The sequence below is a fragment of the Lampetra fluviatilis genome, chromosome 24 (genome assembly GCF_964198595.1).
Source record: "Lampetra fluviatilis chromosome 24, kcLamFluv1.1, whole genome shotgun sequence".
Lineage (NCBI taxonomy): Eukaryota > Metazoa > Chordata > Hyperoartia > Petromyzontiformes > Petromyzontidae > Lampetra > Lampetra fluviatilis.
The window spans coordinates 393,447-410,003 of NC_136298.1; the positions used below are offsets into that span (position 1 = coordinate 393,447).

Genomic DNA, 16,557 nt, shown 5'->3' on the forward strand with positions numbered 1-16,557 from the left:
GACACTCACTTAGACCAGCAGACACACAGAGATCACTAGACACTCACTTAGACCAGCAGACACACAGAGATCACTAGACACACACTTAGACCAGCAGACACACAGAGATCACTAGACACACTTAGACCAGCAGACACACAGAGATCACTAGACACACACTTAGACCAGCAGACACACAGAGATCACTAGACACTCACTTAGACCAGCAGACACACAGAGATCACTAGACACACTTAGACCAGCAGACACACAGAGATCACTAGTCACTCACTTAGACCAGCAGACACACAGAGATCACTAGTCACTCACTTAGACCAGCAGACACACAGAGATCACTAGTCACTCACTTAGACCAGCAGACACACAGAGAGCACTAGACACTCACTTAGACCAGCAGACACACAGAGATCACTAGTCACTCACTTAGACCAGCAGACACACAGAGATCACTAGACACTCACTTAGACCAGCAGACACACAGAGATCACTAGTCACTCACTTAGACCAGCAGACACACAGAGAGCACTAGACACTCACTTAGACCAGCAGACACACAGAGATCACTAGTCACTCACTTAGACCAGCAGACACACAGAGAGCACTAGACACTCACTTAGACCAGCAGACACACAGAGATCACTAGTCACTCACTTAGACCAGCAGACACACAGAGATCACTAGACACACTTAGACCAGCAGACACACAGAGATCACTAGACACACACTTAGACCAACAGACACACAGAGATCACTAGACACTCACTTAGACCAGCAGACACACAGAGATCACTAGACACACTTAGACCAGCAGACACACAGAGATCACTAGTCACTCACTTAGACCAGCAGACACACAGAGATCACTAGTCATTCACTTAGACCAGCAGACACACAGAGATCACTAGTAACTCACTTAGACCAGCAGACACACAGAGAGCACTAGACACTCACTTAGACCAGCAGACACACAGAGATCACTAGTCACTCACTTAGACCAGCAGACACACAGAGATCACTAGACACTCACTTAGACCAGCAGACACACAGAGATCACTAGTCACTCACTTAGACCAGCAGACACACAGAGAGCACTAGACACTAACTTAGACCAGCAGACACACAGAGATCACTAGTCACTCACTTAGACCAGCAGACACACAGAGAGCACTAGACACACACTTAGACCACCAGACACACAGAGATCACTAGACACACACTTAGACCAGCAGACACACAAAGATCACTAGACACACTTAGACCAGCAGACACACAGAGATCACTAGACACTCACTTAGACCAGCAGACACACAGAGATCATCAGACACTCACTTAGACCAGCAGACACACAGAGATCACTAGACACACACTTAGACCAGCAGACACACAGAGATCACTAGACACTCACTTAGACCAGCAGACACTTAGACCAGCAGACACGCAGAGATCACTAGTCACTCACTTAGACCAGCAGACACACAGAGATCACTAGACACTCACTTAGACCAGCAGACACACAGAGATCACTAGACACTCACTTAGACCAGCAGACACACAGAGATCACTAGACACTCACTTAGACCAGCAGACACACAGAGATCACTAGACACACACTTAGACCAGCAGACACACAGAGATCACTAGACACTCACTTAGACCAGCAGACACACAGAGATCACTAGACACTCACTTAGCCCAGCAGACACACAAAGATCACTAGTCACTCACTTAGACCAGCAGACACACAGAGATCACTAGACACACACTTAGACCAGCAGACACGCAGCGATCACTAGTCACTCAATTAGACCAGCAGACACACAGAGATCACTAGACACTCACTTAGACCAGCAGACACACAGAGATCACTAGACACTCACTTAGACCAGCAGACACACAGAGATCACTAGACACACACTTAGACCAGCAGACACACAGAGATCACTAGACACACTTAGACCAGCAGACACACAGAGATCACTAGACACACACTTAGACCAGCAGACACACAGAGATCACTAGACACTCACTTAGACCAGCAGACACACAGAGATCACTAGACACACTTAGACCAGCAGACACACAGAGATCACTAGTCACTCACTTAGACCAGCAGACACACAGAGATCACTAGTCACTCACTTAGACCAGCAGACACACAGAGATCACTAGTCACTCACTTAGACCAGCAGACACACAGAGAGCACTAGACACTCACTTAGACCAGCAGACACACAGAGATCACTAGTCACTCACTTAGACCAGCAGACACACAGAGATCACTAGACACTCACTTAGACCAGCAGACACACAGAGATCACTAGTCACTCACTTAGACCAGCAGACACACAGAGAGCACTAGACACTCACTTAGACCAGCAGACACACAGAGATCACTAGTCACTCACTTAGACCAGCAGACACACAGAGAGCACTAGACACTCACTTAGACCAGCAGACACACAGAGATCACTAGACACTCACTTAGACCAGCAAACACACAGAGATCACTAGACACACACTTAGACCACCAGACACACAGAGATCACTAGACACACACTTAGACCAGCAGACACACAAAGATCACTAGACACACTTAGACCAGCAGACACACAGAGATCACTAGACACTCACTTAGACCAGCAGACACACAGAGATCATCAGACACTCACTTAGACCAGCAGACACACAGAGATCACTAGACACACACTTAGACCAGCAGACACACAGAGATCACTAGACACTCACTTAGACCAGCAGACACTTAGACCAGCAGACACGCAGAGATCACTAGTCACTCACTTAGACCAGCAGACACACAGAGATCACTAGACACTCACTTAGACCAGCAGACACACAGAGATCACTAGACACTCACTTAGACCAGCAGACACACAGAGATCACTAGGCACTCACTTAGACCAGCAGACACACAGAGATCACTAGACACACACTTAGACCAGCAGACACACAGAGATCACTAGACACTCACTTAGACCAGCAGACACACAGAGATCACTAGACACTCACTTAGCCCAGCAGACACACAAAGATCACTAGTCACTCACTTAGACCAGCAGACACACAGAGATCACTAGACACACACTTAGACCAGCAGACACGCAGCGATCACTAGTCACTCACTTAGACCAGCAGACACACAGAGATCACTAGACACTCACTTAGACCAGCAGACACACAGAGATCACTAGTCACTCACTTAGACCAGCAGACACACAGAGATCACTAGACACTCACTTAGACCATCAGACACACAGCGATCACTAGACACTCACTTAGACCAACAGACACGCAGAGATCACTAGACACTCACTTAGACGAGCAGACACACAGAGATCACTAGACACACACTTAGACCAGCAGACACACAGAGATCACTAGACACTCACTTAGACCAGCAGACACACAGAGATCACTAGACACTCACTTAGACCAGCAGACACACAGAGATCACTAGTCACACACTTACACCAGCAGACACACAGAGATCACTAGACACTCACTTAGACCAGCAGACACACAGAGATCACTAGACACACACTTAGACCAGCAGACACACAGAGATCACTAGACACACTTAGACCAGCAGACACACAGAGATCACTAGACACACACTTAGATTAGCAGACACACAGAGATCACTAGACACTCACTTAGACCAGCAGACACACAGAGATCACTAGACACACTTAGACCAGCAGACACACAGAGATCACTAGTCACTCACTTAGACCAGCAGACACACAGAGATCACTAGTCACTCACTTAGACCAGCAGACACACAGAGATCACTAGTCACTCACTTAGACCAGCAGACACACAGAGAGCACTAGACACTCACTTAGACCAGCAGACACACAGAGATCACTAGTCACTCACTTAGACCAGCAGACACACAGAGATCACTAGACACTCACTTAGACCAGCAGACACACAGAGATCACTAGTCACTCACTTAGACCAGCAGACACACAGAGAGCACTAGACACTCACTTAGACCAGCAGACACACAGAGATCACTAGACACACACTTAGACCACCAGACACACAGAGATCACTAGACACACACTTAGACCAGCAGACACACAAAGATCACTAGACACACTTAGACCAGCAGACACACAGAGATCACTAGACACTCACTTAGACCAGCAGACACACAGAGATCATCAGACACTCACTTAGACCAGCAGACACACAGAGATCACTAGACACACACTTAGACCAGCAGACACACAGAGATCACTAGACACTCACTTAGACCAGCAGACACTTAGACCAGCAGACACGCAGAGATCACTAGTCACTCACTTAGACCAGCAGACACACAGAGATCACTAGACACTCACTTAGACCAGCAGACACACAGAGATCACTAGACACTCACTTAGACCAGCAGACACACAGAGATCACTAGACACTCACTTAGACCAGCAGACACACAGAGATCACTAGACACACACTTAGACCAGCAGACACACAGAGATCACTAGACACTCACTTAGACCAGCAGACACACAGAGATCACTAGACACTCACTTAGCCCAGCAGACACACAAAGATCACTAGTCACTCACTTAGACCAGCAGACACACAGAGATCACTAGACACACACTTAGACCAGCAGACACGCAGCGATCACTAGTCACTCACTTAGACCAGCAGACACACAGAGATCACTAGACACTCACTTAGACCAGCAGACACACAGAGATCACTAGTCACTCACTTAGACCAGCAGACACACAGAGATCACTAGACACTCACTTAGACCATCAGACACACAGCGATCACTAGACACTCACTTAGACCAACAGACACACAGAGATCACTAGACACTCACTTAGACCAGCAAACACACAGAGATCACTAGACACTCACTTAGACCAGCAGACACACAGAGATCACTAGACACACACTTAGACCAGCAAACACACATAGCTCACTAGACACACACTTAGACCACCAGACACGCAGAGATCACTAGTAACTCACTTAGACCAGCAGACATACAGAGATCACGAGTCACTCACTTAGACCAGCAGACATACAGAGATCACTAGACACACTTAGACCAGCAGACACACAGAGATCACTAGTCACACACTTAGACCAGCAGACACACAGACATCACTAGACACTCACTTAGACCAGCAGACACACAGAGATCACTAGACACACACTTAGACCAGCAGACACACAGAGATCACTAGACACTCACTTAGCCCAGCAGACACACAGAGATCACTAGTCACTCACTTAGACCAGCAGACACACAGAGATCACTAGACACACACTTAGACCAGCAGACACGCAGCGATCACTAGTCACTCACTTAGACCAGCAGACACACAGAGATCACTAGACACTCACTTAGACCATCAGACACACAGCGATCACTAGACACTCACTTAGACCAACAGACACGCAGAGATCACTAGACACTCACTTAGACGAGCAGACACACAGAGATCACTAGACACACACTTAGATCAGCAGACACACAGAGATCACTAGACACTCACTTAGACCAGCAGACACACAGAGATCACTAGACACTCACTAAGCCCAGCAGACACACAGAGATCACTAGTCACTCACTTAGACCAGCAGACACACAAAGATCACTAGACACATACTTAGACCAGCAGACACGCAGAGATCACTAGTCACTCACTTAGACCAGCAGACACACAGAGATCACTAGTCACTCACTTAGACCAGCAGACACACAGAGAGCACTAGACACTCACTTAGACCAGCAGACACACAGAGATCACTAGTCACTCACTTAGACCAGCAGACACACAGAGATCACTAGACACTCACTTAGACCAGCAGACACACAGAGATCACTAGTCACTCACTTAGACCAGCAGACACACAGAGAGCACTAGACACTCACTTAGACCAGCAGACACACAGAGATCACTAGACACACACTTAGACCACCAGACACACAGAGATCACTAGACACACACTTAGACCAGCAGACACACAAAGATCACTAGACACACTTAGACCAGCAGACACACAGAGATCACTAGACACTCACTTAGACCAGCAGACACACAGAGATCATCAGACACTCACTTAGACCAGCAGACACACAGAGATCACTAGACACACACTTAGACCAGCAGACACACAGAGATCACTAGACACTCACTTAGACCAGCAGACACTTAGACCAGCAGACACGCAGAGATCACTAGTCACTCACTTAGACCAGCAGACACACAGAGATCACTAGACACTCACTTAGACCAGCAGACACACAGAGATCACTAGACACTCACTTAGACCAGCAGACACACAGAGATCACTAGACACTCACTTAGACCAGCAGACACACAGAGATCACTAGACACACACTTAGACCAGCAGACACACAGAGATCACTAGACACTCACTTAGACCAGCAGACACACAGAGATCACTAGACACTCACTTAGCCCAGCAGACACACAAAGATCACTAGTCACTCACTTAGACCAGCAGACACACAGAGATCACTAGACACACACTTAGACCAGCAGACACGCAGCGATCACTAGTCACTCACTTAGACCAGCAGACACACAGAGATCACTAGACACTCACTTAGACCAGCAGACACACAGAGATCACTAGTCACTCACTTAGACCAGCAGACACACAGAGATCACTAGACACTCACTTAGACCATCAGACACACAGCGATCACTAGACACTCACTTAGACCAACAGACACGCAGAGATCACTAGACACTCACTTAGACGAGCAGACACACAGAGATCACTAGACACACACTTAGACCAGCAGACACACAGAGATCACTAGACACTCACTTAGACCAGCAGACACACAGAGATCACTAGACACTCACTTAGACCAGCAGACACACAGAGATCACTAGTCACACACTTACACCAGCAGACACACAGAGATCACTAGACACTCACTTAGACCAGCAAACACACAGAGATCACTAGACACTCACTTAGACCAGCAGACACACAGAGATCACTAGACACACACTTAGACCAGCAAACACACATAGCTCACTAGACACACACTTAGACCACCAGACACGCAGAGATCACTAGTAACTCACTTAGACCAGCAGACATACAGAGATCACGAGTCACTCACTTAGACCAGCAGACATACAGAGATCACTAGACACACTTAGACCAGCAGACACACAGAGATCACTAGTCACACACTTAGACCAGCAGACACACAGACATCACTAGACACTCACTTAGACCAGCAGACACACAGAGATCACTAGACACACACTTAGACCAGCAGACACACAGAGATCACTAGACACTCACTTAGCCCAGCAGACACACAGAGATCACTAGTCACTCACTTAGACCAGCAGACACACAGAGATCACTAGACACACACTTAGACCAGCAGACACGCAGCGATCACTAGTCACTCACTTAGACCAGCAGACACACAGAGATCACTAGACACTCACTTAGACCATCAGACACACAGCGATCACTAGACACTCACTTAGACCAACAGACACGCAGAGATCACTAGACACTCACTTAGACGAGCAGACACACAGAGATCACTAGACACACACTTAGATCAGCAGACACACAGAGATCACTAGACACTCACTTAGACCAGCAGACACACAGAGATCACTAGACACTCACTAAGCCCAGCAGACACACAGAGATCACTAGTCACTCACTTAGACCAGCAGACACACAAAGATCACTAGACACATACTTAGACCAGCAGACACGCAGAGATCACTAGTCACTCACTTAGACCAGCAGACACACAGAGATCACTAGTCACTAACTTAGACCAGCAGACACACAGAGATCACTAGACACACACTTAGACCAGCAGACACGGAAATTGCACAACACGTGTAAAAAAAATTTGCAGGAAAGATTCTTCAAGTCTTCAAGCGATTTTCGGGAAGGCACAGCACTGAAGAATCTGGCCGATACTTTTTCGGGGGGGGGGAAGGGGGGCGGGGGTGTTCAGTTTGCAAACACATCTCAAAATGAAAGGAGATATGAGGGCGTGGGAATGTGGGGGACACGGAGATGCACAGACGTGGGGACACGGGGTCACGGCTGGCGCAGGATGTCTCGCTCAGCTGCGAGACACCCTGCGTAGGTTTGGTAGGGCGTCGAGCCACCCCGTGCCTCGGGCGCTGTGTGGGGTCCCTCAGAGGCCGCACTCACCCCGTGGCCCATCATGCCGTTGTTGACAGGAAGGCCGATGAAGGTGAAGGCAGCCTCTCGGATGAAGTACGGGTTGAGGATGCGGATGTCCTCTGGTCTCCTCGGGACCTGCGTGGCCACGGACTTCCAGAAGCCCTGGATTGGGTGCTGGGTGCGCGTTCCGTGTACGTTCGCATGTAATCAGGTGTGCGTGCGTGCGTGTGCGCATGTCCGTTTGTGTGTATTTGTACGCGAGTGTGTGTATGTGTGCGCGTGTAGGTTTGTGTGTGTGTGTGTTTGTATGTGAGTGTGTGTGTTTGTACGCGAGTGTGTGTATGTGTGCGTGTGTAGGTTTGTGTGTGTGTGTTTTGTACGAGAGTGTGTGTGTTTGTATGCGAGTGTGTGTATGTGTGCGCGTGTAGGTTTGTGTGTGTGTGTGTTTGTACGCGAGTGTGTGTGTAAGCGTGTAGGTTTGTGCGAGTGTGTATGTATGCGAGTGTGTGTATGTAGGTTTGTGTGTGTGTTTGTACGCGAGTGTGTGTATGTGTGTGCGTGTAGGTTTGTGTGAGTGTGTATGTATGCGAGTGTGTGTATGTAGGTTCGTGTTCGTGTATGTATGCGAGTGTGTGTATGTGTGTAGGTTTGTGTGTGTATGCGGGCGTGTTAGCCCATGGGAAATAAGAAGCCACACATGCATCGGCGTAAGCTGCTTATCGAATCCTTTGCAGAGGCGCCAACTCCACGCTTGTGGATTGGCCGCTTTAACGCTGCTTTTGCTTCTGCGAGAAAAAACGATTTGGTGACGGTTTTATTTTTCAGCATCTTCGTTCACCGTCATGGAAACAGAATATCCCACATTGCAGCAATTAACTAAGCTCATTAAGCCACGCAACATTCCGGACGCGCACGTGTACACACACCCATACACACGTACTAAGGGATGTGTTCCCGATTTTCTAATTCGAATATCACACGTTAATAATCTGGACAATCTAAAAACAAAACTTTCGGTTCGATACGGAGGCGAGCGATCGGGTGGAGCGACGACGCTCCGACTCGGCATGACCACTGATCCATGTGTGTCCTGTACATGAGTTGAACTTCTTTCGCACCGTACGTAGCCAACCACGCTTAATCGGAGGTTTAGCATGATCCCTCTTGTTTTGCAGGAGGATGCGGTACATTATCAAGATATCCCAAAAAATATAATAACATTTTTAATAACCTAAATCCATCGTTATCATAAAAATAGTTTCCCACCCTCTGATGCTGAGAACGTGTTGAGAATTAAATGCGCCAATGAGCACCTCTGACGCGAAGCCTCAAACTGTCGGTTGTCACCGTGCGCCCAGAGCTTCACCACGGGGCGTCAATGGAGCTACGGGGTGAGTCAACATTCGTGATTCATTCAAAAGCAATCCACTGTGCTCACGTCGCTGCTTCGGAAGTCGGCAAGAGCCCCTCACACGCACTTACAGACTGTGTCCATACTCACGCACATGCAACAAAGACAAAGGTCCCCTGTTACAGCCTTTACAAAGACTGTTTGGGCAAGTGCTGTTCGAGAGCACCGATGAAGGCCGGCACGGCACGAGGGGGTAGGTGGCCAACACCATACTCGGCTGCCTTTGCCTCCCCAGTGGTGATATTTATGCACTATACCAAGTAATTATTTGAGGCTGAGTCGATCTAGGGCATGCCCAGGACAGGTTCAGATAATCACCACTGGTGTTGGTCGTCTACAATGTTTTAGACGTCGTCTGCTTCAGAGATGTTAATTATGGATTTTGATGTGCTGAATTCAAATATGATAATTACAACAACTGATTGGCTACTGTTCCCAAGATATTTACGTTATCACATTTTAGGTCTCTGTATATTGTGTAGATAATAGAGTTTTACTCATAAGTTGTAAACCTAGGTCTTTTCATGTGTTTATGGTTGCTTTACACGATAACATGTCACCTGTCCTGTTCACGTAACACTTTTAAATCAGCAAAAGGGTTATATAAATAAAATGTATCATGAAACAAAAGGCAAAAAACTATTATGTATATATAAGTACAAAGTTTAGTCCTCATTCAGTGTCTACTCGGCGCTTCTTGGCTTCTCTCTTGTATTCATTACATGGAGCATCTCGTGTCACTGTCCAGCAATAGTCTGCAAGCATTGATGGGCTCCATTTGTCGCAATGTCCCGGTGACATCGCTCGCCATGCTCATTGCTCACTGCTCCACAGTTCGGTGGGAAAACATCTATAGGAGAGTGCAAAAAATGTATCTTTAGTGACATGTTGCCTTGAGGAGGTTTTCCACCAACTCCCTGTGGTTGTCTGCCTTGTTGTTTCCGAGAAAATGTGTTGCTACTAACTGGAAGGCGTTCCATGCCGTCTTTTCCTTGTCACGCAGTGCACTGTCAAATGCATCATCTCGAATAAGTTCACGAATCTGAGGACCAACAAAGACACCTTCCTTTATCTTAGCTTCACTTAACCTTGAAAGATTTCTACGGAGGTACTTGAAAGCTGCTTGTATTTTGTCCATGGCTTTGACAAAGTTCTTCATCAAACCCAGCTTGATGTGTAAGGGTGGTAACAAAATCTTCCTTGATTCAACAAGTGTTGGACGCTGGACACTTTTCCTCCCAGGCTCCAATGAATGTCGGTGTGGCCAATCTGTCTTGATGTAGTGGGAATCTCTCACACGACTATTCCATTCGAAGGCAAAACAGCAGTACTTTGTGTACCCAGTCTGCAGACCAAGCAAGAGAGCAACAACCTTCAAATCGCCATAAAGCTGCCACTGATGTTGGTCATAGTTTATGCACCTCAAAAGTTGTTTTATGTTGTCATAGGTTTCCTTCATATCGACTGCATGACCAACTGGAATTGATGGCAAAACATTGCCATTATGCAGCAAAACAGCTTTAAGACTCATCTTCGATTAATCAATGAACAGTCTCCACTCATCTGGATCATGAACGATGTTGAGGGCTGCCATCACACCATACATGTTGTTGCAGGCTACAAGATCACCTTGCATGAAGAAGAATGGAACAAGACCCTTTTGATGGTCATGGAACATGGAAACCCTAACATCACCTGCCAGGAGATTCCACTGCTGCAGTCTGGAGCCCAACAGCTCTGCCTTACTCTTGGGCAGTTCCAAATCCCTGACAAGGTCACCTTGTGTTATGAGGTGTGGTTCAGAGGAGGATGGGAGAAAATCTGGGTCATGTGACCTTGATGGTTCAGGACCAGAAGTTTCATCCTCTTCCTCGTCTGACTTAAGTGAGAATTATTCTGGTGCATCAGGAACCGACAGTCCTTCTCCGTGGGGTAGTGAGCATATAGCTGATGGAATGTTTGGATAATGCACAGTCCACTTTTTCTTCTTTGACATACCTTTCCCAACTGGAGGCACCATGCAGAAGTAACAATTGCTGATATGATCCTTTGACTCTCTCCAAATCATTGGCACTGCAAAAGGCATAGATTTCCTTTTCCTGTTCAATCACTGGCGAAGATTTGTTGCATAAGTGTTGCAGCATATGTGTGGGGCTCACATCTTGTACTGATCTCCAATTTTGCAGCCAAAATGAAGGTGATAGGCTTTTTTGATATGAAGCTTTCGTGACTGCAGGAATCCATAGCTTTCCCACCTGATGACGGACGCTTGTGTTGCGCCCGAAACGTCGTGAATTATTTTATTTTATACCTACGTGACGTTACCGAAAGTATCAGAGAGTATGTGATAGGCTTTCTTAACCATAGTGGTTATACTGCGCTTTTGCGATGCAAAAGTCACTTCACCACAAACAGCAGGCGTTATCTGCTTTGTTCACACAATTACGAGGCATCTCTGCTCACTTTGGCTAAACAGAATTGTTTCCCTTTGCAAAATCAAACACTGACAAATACGAGAGCACGACACTGCATGATTTTTAGAGCTGATATAGGGCAATTTGTTCAGCAGAGGGATGTAAGTCTAGTTATGATTTCATCATCCATGACTTCTAGGAATAACATGATGCAATTCATAAAATGTATGACGTAATACCAGGTTCAGATTGCATCATGCATTATTTTGCTCAAAAAGCAAGTACTGGCCAAAACCAGTCGTAGATTTACTCATAGATCCAGTCAGATATGTATTTTAGTCATTTCTGGTTTAAATTGAGATCCCTTCCCTTTATAACGCACTTATCCTCCGCCACTCCCAAGTCAAGGGTCGTATTTATTGACCCAGTAGCATATCTTGAAAACTAGAGCCAATCAACAATTTTAAGCGTCATTTTCATTCTTAGTGACCCAGAATTAGTGAAGTTGAACTACATTTATTTCGGAAGCATTTTGGCTGTAGACCAGTGTATAATCAAACTCCGGTCGCCAAGTTTGTAGTGCAGCGCGCTAACCGCTACACTACCGCTCCCCATACACACACACACACAGGGCCACACACACGCACCACACACATCCATCAACACACACGGGCACATACACACAGGAAGACAAAGATGCCCCTATAGCCGTGTAATAGCTTGTTGAGGCAAGTGCTGCTGGCAAAAACCATTAAGAATGGCACGGAGCATGAGGACGTGGTGTGGTTAGCACCACGCCCGGCTGCCTTTGTCCCCCCCCCTCCGCCGCATGCAGATGTTTAAACAGCCTACTGGGTACTCATTTGATGTTTAATTGATCTAGGGAAGGAACAGGACTGGCTCAGATATCACTTGCCACTGATGGTAGCCATGGCTGGGAATTGAACTCAAGTGTGCTGGGTTTGTAGTACAGTGCGCTAATCACCACACAACCACATCCCCACACAACAATTGCCCGCCACTGTTTTTGGAAGGGCGACTGTCTCCGAATGCCCAGTAGCGTCCTTCACGAGCCTCCTCCAGAGGCCGATCTTGAAACCGCTGGTATGCAGGTAGCTTCCAAACGGAGCTACACAGGGGATGCCAATTCATGGCGTTTGACTGATTAGGAGACCTCTGCTGACAATACCAGAGCGAGTCATAAAGCACACTGCTCGTGTTTGGAATACTTCCCCACTCTCTTCAAAACTGATCCATCACTCATGGGAAATGGAGGGGGTGGAATGTTTGATGACACAAAAACCCAGGCAGGTGCTTCGTTTTTGTGGGACTAATTAGGCCGCTGTACGTGAGCTGTATCGTTCAGTTTCGTTCCGACAAACGGGGCACTACTTTTTCTTTGGCTCAATATGTTCAACGTTAATAAAAGGTATCCAAGCAAAAAGTTCTCCACGCATTATCCTGCAGTTAATGAGAAAAGTGTAATTTATTGGCGCACTATATTGACTGCGTATTGAGACATATAAAACTGTTGAGCTAGATTTTAAACCAATCAGCATCGAAAATGTAAGTAGATCAGAGCCAAAATCAGGCCAATATCACTACGCACATGTAAACATGGAGGAGGACATAAGCAGCGCAGCTTCATCTGATAGCGGCGATCAAGCTCGATGCAGCGTATCATCCCAAGACTAGGTGAGTTCCACACAGCCATGTCCTTTATGGCAGTGATAGGCAAACGTTTCAAAGAAGCAGGACTACAGGATATGCTGATTGAATCAAATGTGGTAGCTGTTGGTTCACTAAATGGAGTCATTAGTGGACATCACTACAACGTAGTATTCGTGCACACAAACTCCTATTTGAGGCAATGCATATCTTGCGGTTGAGGTCATTTCTTCAGTCCCTTCCTGAGCAACATCACACTCGTTACATATCAGCCATGGAAGATATAGTACGAGAGTACAAGTCTGAGGCAGGATTTTCATATAACTCAGTGTCTGACATATTATCAGATATGCTGTCCTGCTATGATAGATATGTACATGAGATGAACTCTGTTAATTCCACCTTTGAACTTTGGAGCTCATACATTGAAATGGTTCAACTGTTACTGAGTTTCATTAGAGCAACCAGAGACTCTGACTGGAGCCTTCACTTAGCAACAGTGAGACGTATGCTGGCATGGTATTTTGCATATGACCGCCAAAATTATGCAAGGTACCTATCAGAATATTGGGTCGAGATGATCAATCTTCCAAAGACTCATCCACACTGCTATGAAGAAGTTACTGCAAAAGGAAACTGGACAGTACAGCGTAAGGATGCTAACAGGTTCTCATCCATAGCTTGTGACCAAGCAATAGAACAAACCTGCAACCGTGATTCAAAGACCAAAGGCGGAAAACTGGGATAACATTGAACAGAGGTGCCATCCAGCGATGGATACTGTCTCATCCTGAACATTCTGCAATCACAAGGCAGTGTGAAATGATGGCTGGAATGCAACATGAAGAGAGGGGTCATAAAGAGTTGGATGCAACAATAATTGCAAAAGACAATGCTGCTGTTATATCTTTGGTTTCAGCGGTTGAGTCTATGATCAATCCCTTCCTGCCTCGTGAAGATCTTGTATGTATTAGCTCTGGTGTTGTTGCTACAAAGACTGTCAGAGATGACATACAAAGTGCTTGTGATAAAGGTGAAACAGCTCTGAAAAATGTCATCCAAGATCGAGTCCAGTCATCAAAAACAGACTTCTTCTCTCCAATAAAGTCCTTGAAGCTCACTACGTTTGGGGATCAAATGAAGAAATCATCCAAGACAAAAGATGGAAATAAAGTCATTCTAAAAAATGACAGGAGACTCTTTGCACGACTGTTAGTGATAAGTCAATCCTGGTCTGTAAACTTAAAGAGATTCTGACATATTCACTTGGCAATATCTCATCCCCGCTAGCAAGCACTGGTGGTTCATTAGCCAAAACAAATAAGGCTGCTCTTCTAGCTTGTTTAGAATCAAAGAACAAGGACTGTCATGTGAACAAGACTGTTGGTGATAATGGTGCCCTATTGATAGATGGCATGGCATTGATCAGGAGTCTCAAGAATATACCAGACACATTCGGTGAGCTTGCTGATGATCTTCTTCAACTTATGATTAAGATGGGTAGAAAGTTCAGTTGTCCAAGGGTCGATTTTGTCATTGATCGCTACCCGGCAGTGAGCATCAACAATGCTGAACGATCAAGACGTGCTGTTGCTGGACAACAATTACTGCAAATATACAGCATGAAGCAGAAGACTCCAAGTCAGTGGACCAAGTTTCTAGCCAGTGGTGAAAATAAAGAAGCCTTGACAGACTTTCTCTTTGAGACATGGAGAACTGTGCCTTTACAAGCAGCTGGAAAAGACATAGCTATCTTTGTGGCACACAGAAATGTATGTCATCAACTCACTCTTAAAGATGGCATTATGTCTGTCAAAGAGGTAGAATCTTTGACTTGTGACCATGAAGAAGCTGACACGAGGCTCCTACTTCATGCAAAACATGACTGGAGTGAACTTTATAATAAGATAATCATCCAGAGTCCTGACACTGATGTTGCTATCATTTCACTTTCAATAATGGCTAAGCTTCCCTCAGAAAAGATGTACTTTCTGACAGGAACAAGACAGGCAAAGAATGTTAGATCTCCAGACTATTGGTTCTGCTTTGGGTCCTTCACTAACAGAGGCACTGATAGGACTACACACATTCACTGGCTGTGACTCATCTAGTTCCTTTTATGGGAAAGGAAAAGAGAAACCACTAAATATAGTGTCTGGAAATGCAGAGTACGTCAGTGCATTTGTTGCTCTTGGGAGGCAATTTGAAATGGACAGCACCACATTTGTGACCATAGAACGTTTTGTGTGTGAGCTGTATGGAGAAAAGGTATCAGATGTTAATTTGGCCAGATACAATAGGTTCTGTGTCCAGGCCTCTTCCAAACAGACATTACCTCCAAAAAAAGATGCACTTACAGAGCACTTCAAGCGTGCTAACTACCAAGCTGCAATCCACAGGAGAGCATTGGATCCGTTTATAAATGCTCCCAGTCCAGACGACTTTGGATGGATTGTCAAGGATGGTGATCTCATTATATCATGGATGACTAAAGATCCAGCTCCTCAACAGATTTTGGGGTCACTCCACTGTGGGTGTAAGTCTGGTACTTGTACAGGTGGAAGATGCTCATGCCACAAGGCTGGCCTGGCCTGCACTGACCTATGTAAATGTGTTCATTGTGACAATGTGAGATTAACTGAGGATATTGTTTCATGTGAATCTGATGGTGAGGACAGTGATCTTGATATTTAGTGATGTGTATATGATCATACAATTAATATAGGACATATATATTTAATATAAATCAATCAAAATTAAATCTTGTTTACAATAATCATTCCTGTGAATATGTACATGTAGTGCAGTTACTGCTCGTGTATGCGAATTGACAATTCACCATTAAATGTGTTATTTTGAAAA

The 16,557-nt window shown here is 45.9% G+C and overlaps 1 protein-coding gene across 2 annotated transcripts in view; it reads right to left on the reverse strand.

Annotated features, from left to right (window-relative positions):
* Positions 1-16,557, reverse strand: part of ST3GAL3 (ST3 beta-galactoside alpha-2,3-sialyltransferase 3) — a 223,827-nt gene that overhangs the window by 26,503 nt on the left and 180,767 nt on the right. For both annotated transcript variants that reach the window (XM_078867490.1, XM_078867491.1), the window contains one exon: positions 8,230-8,376. In XM_078867490.1, coding sequence (XP_078723616.1) covers positions 8,230-8,376 — 147 coding nt within the window. The remainder of the gene's footprint in view (positions 1-8,229; positions 8,377-16,557) is intronic.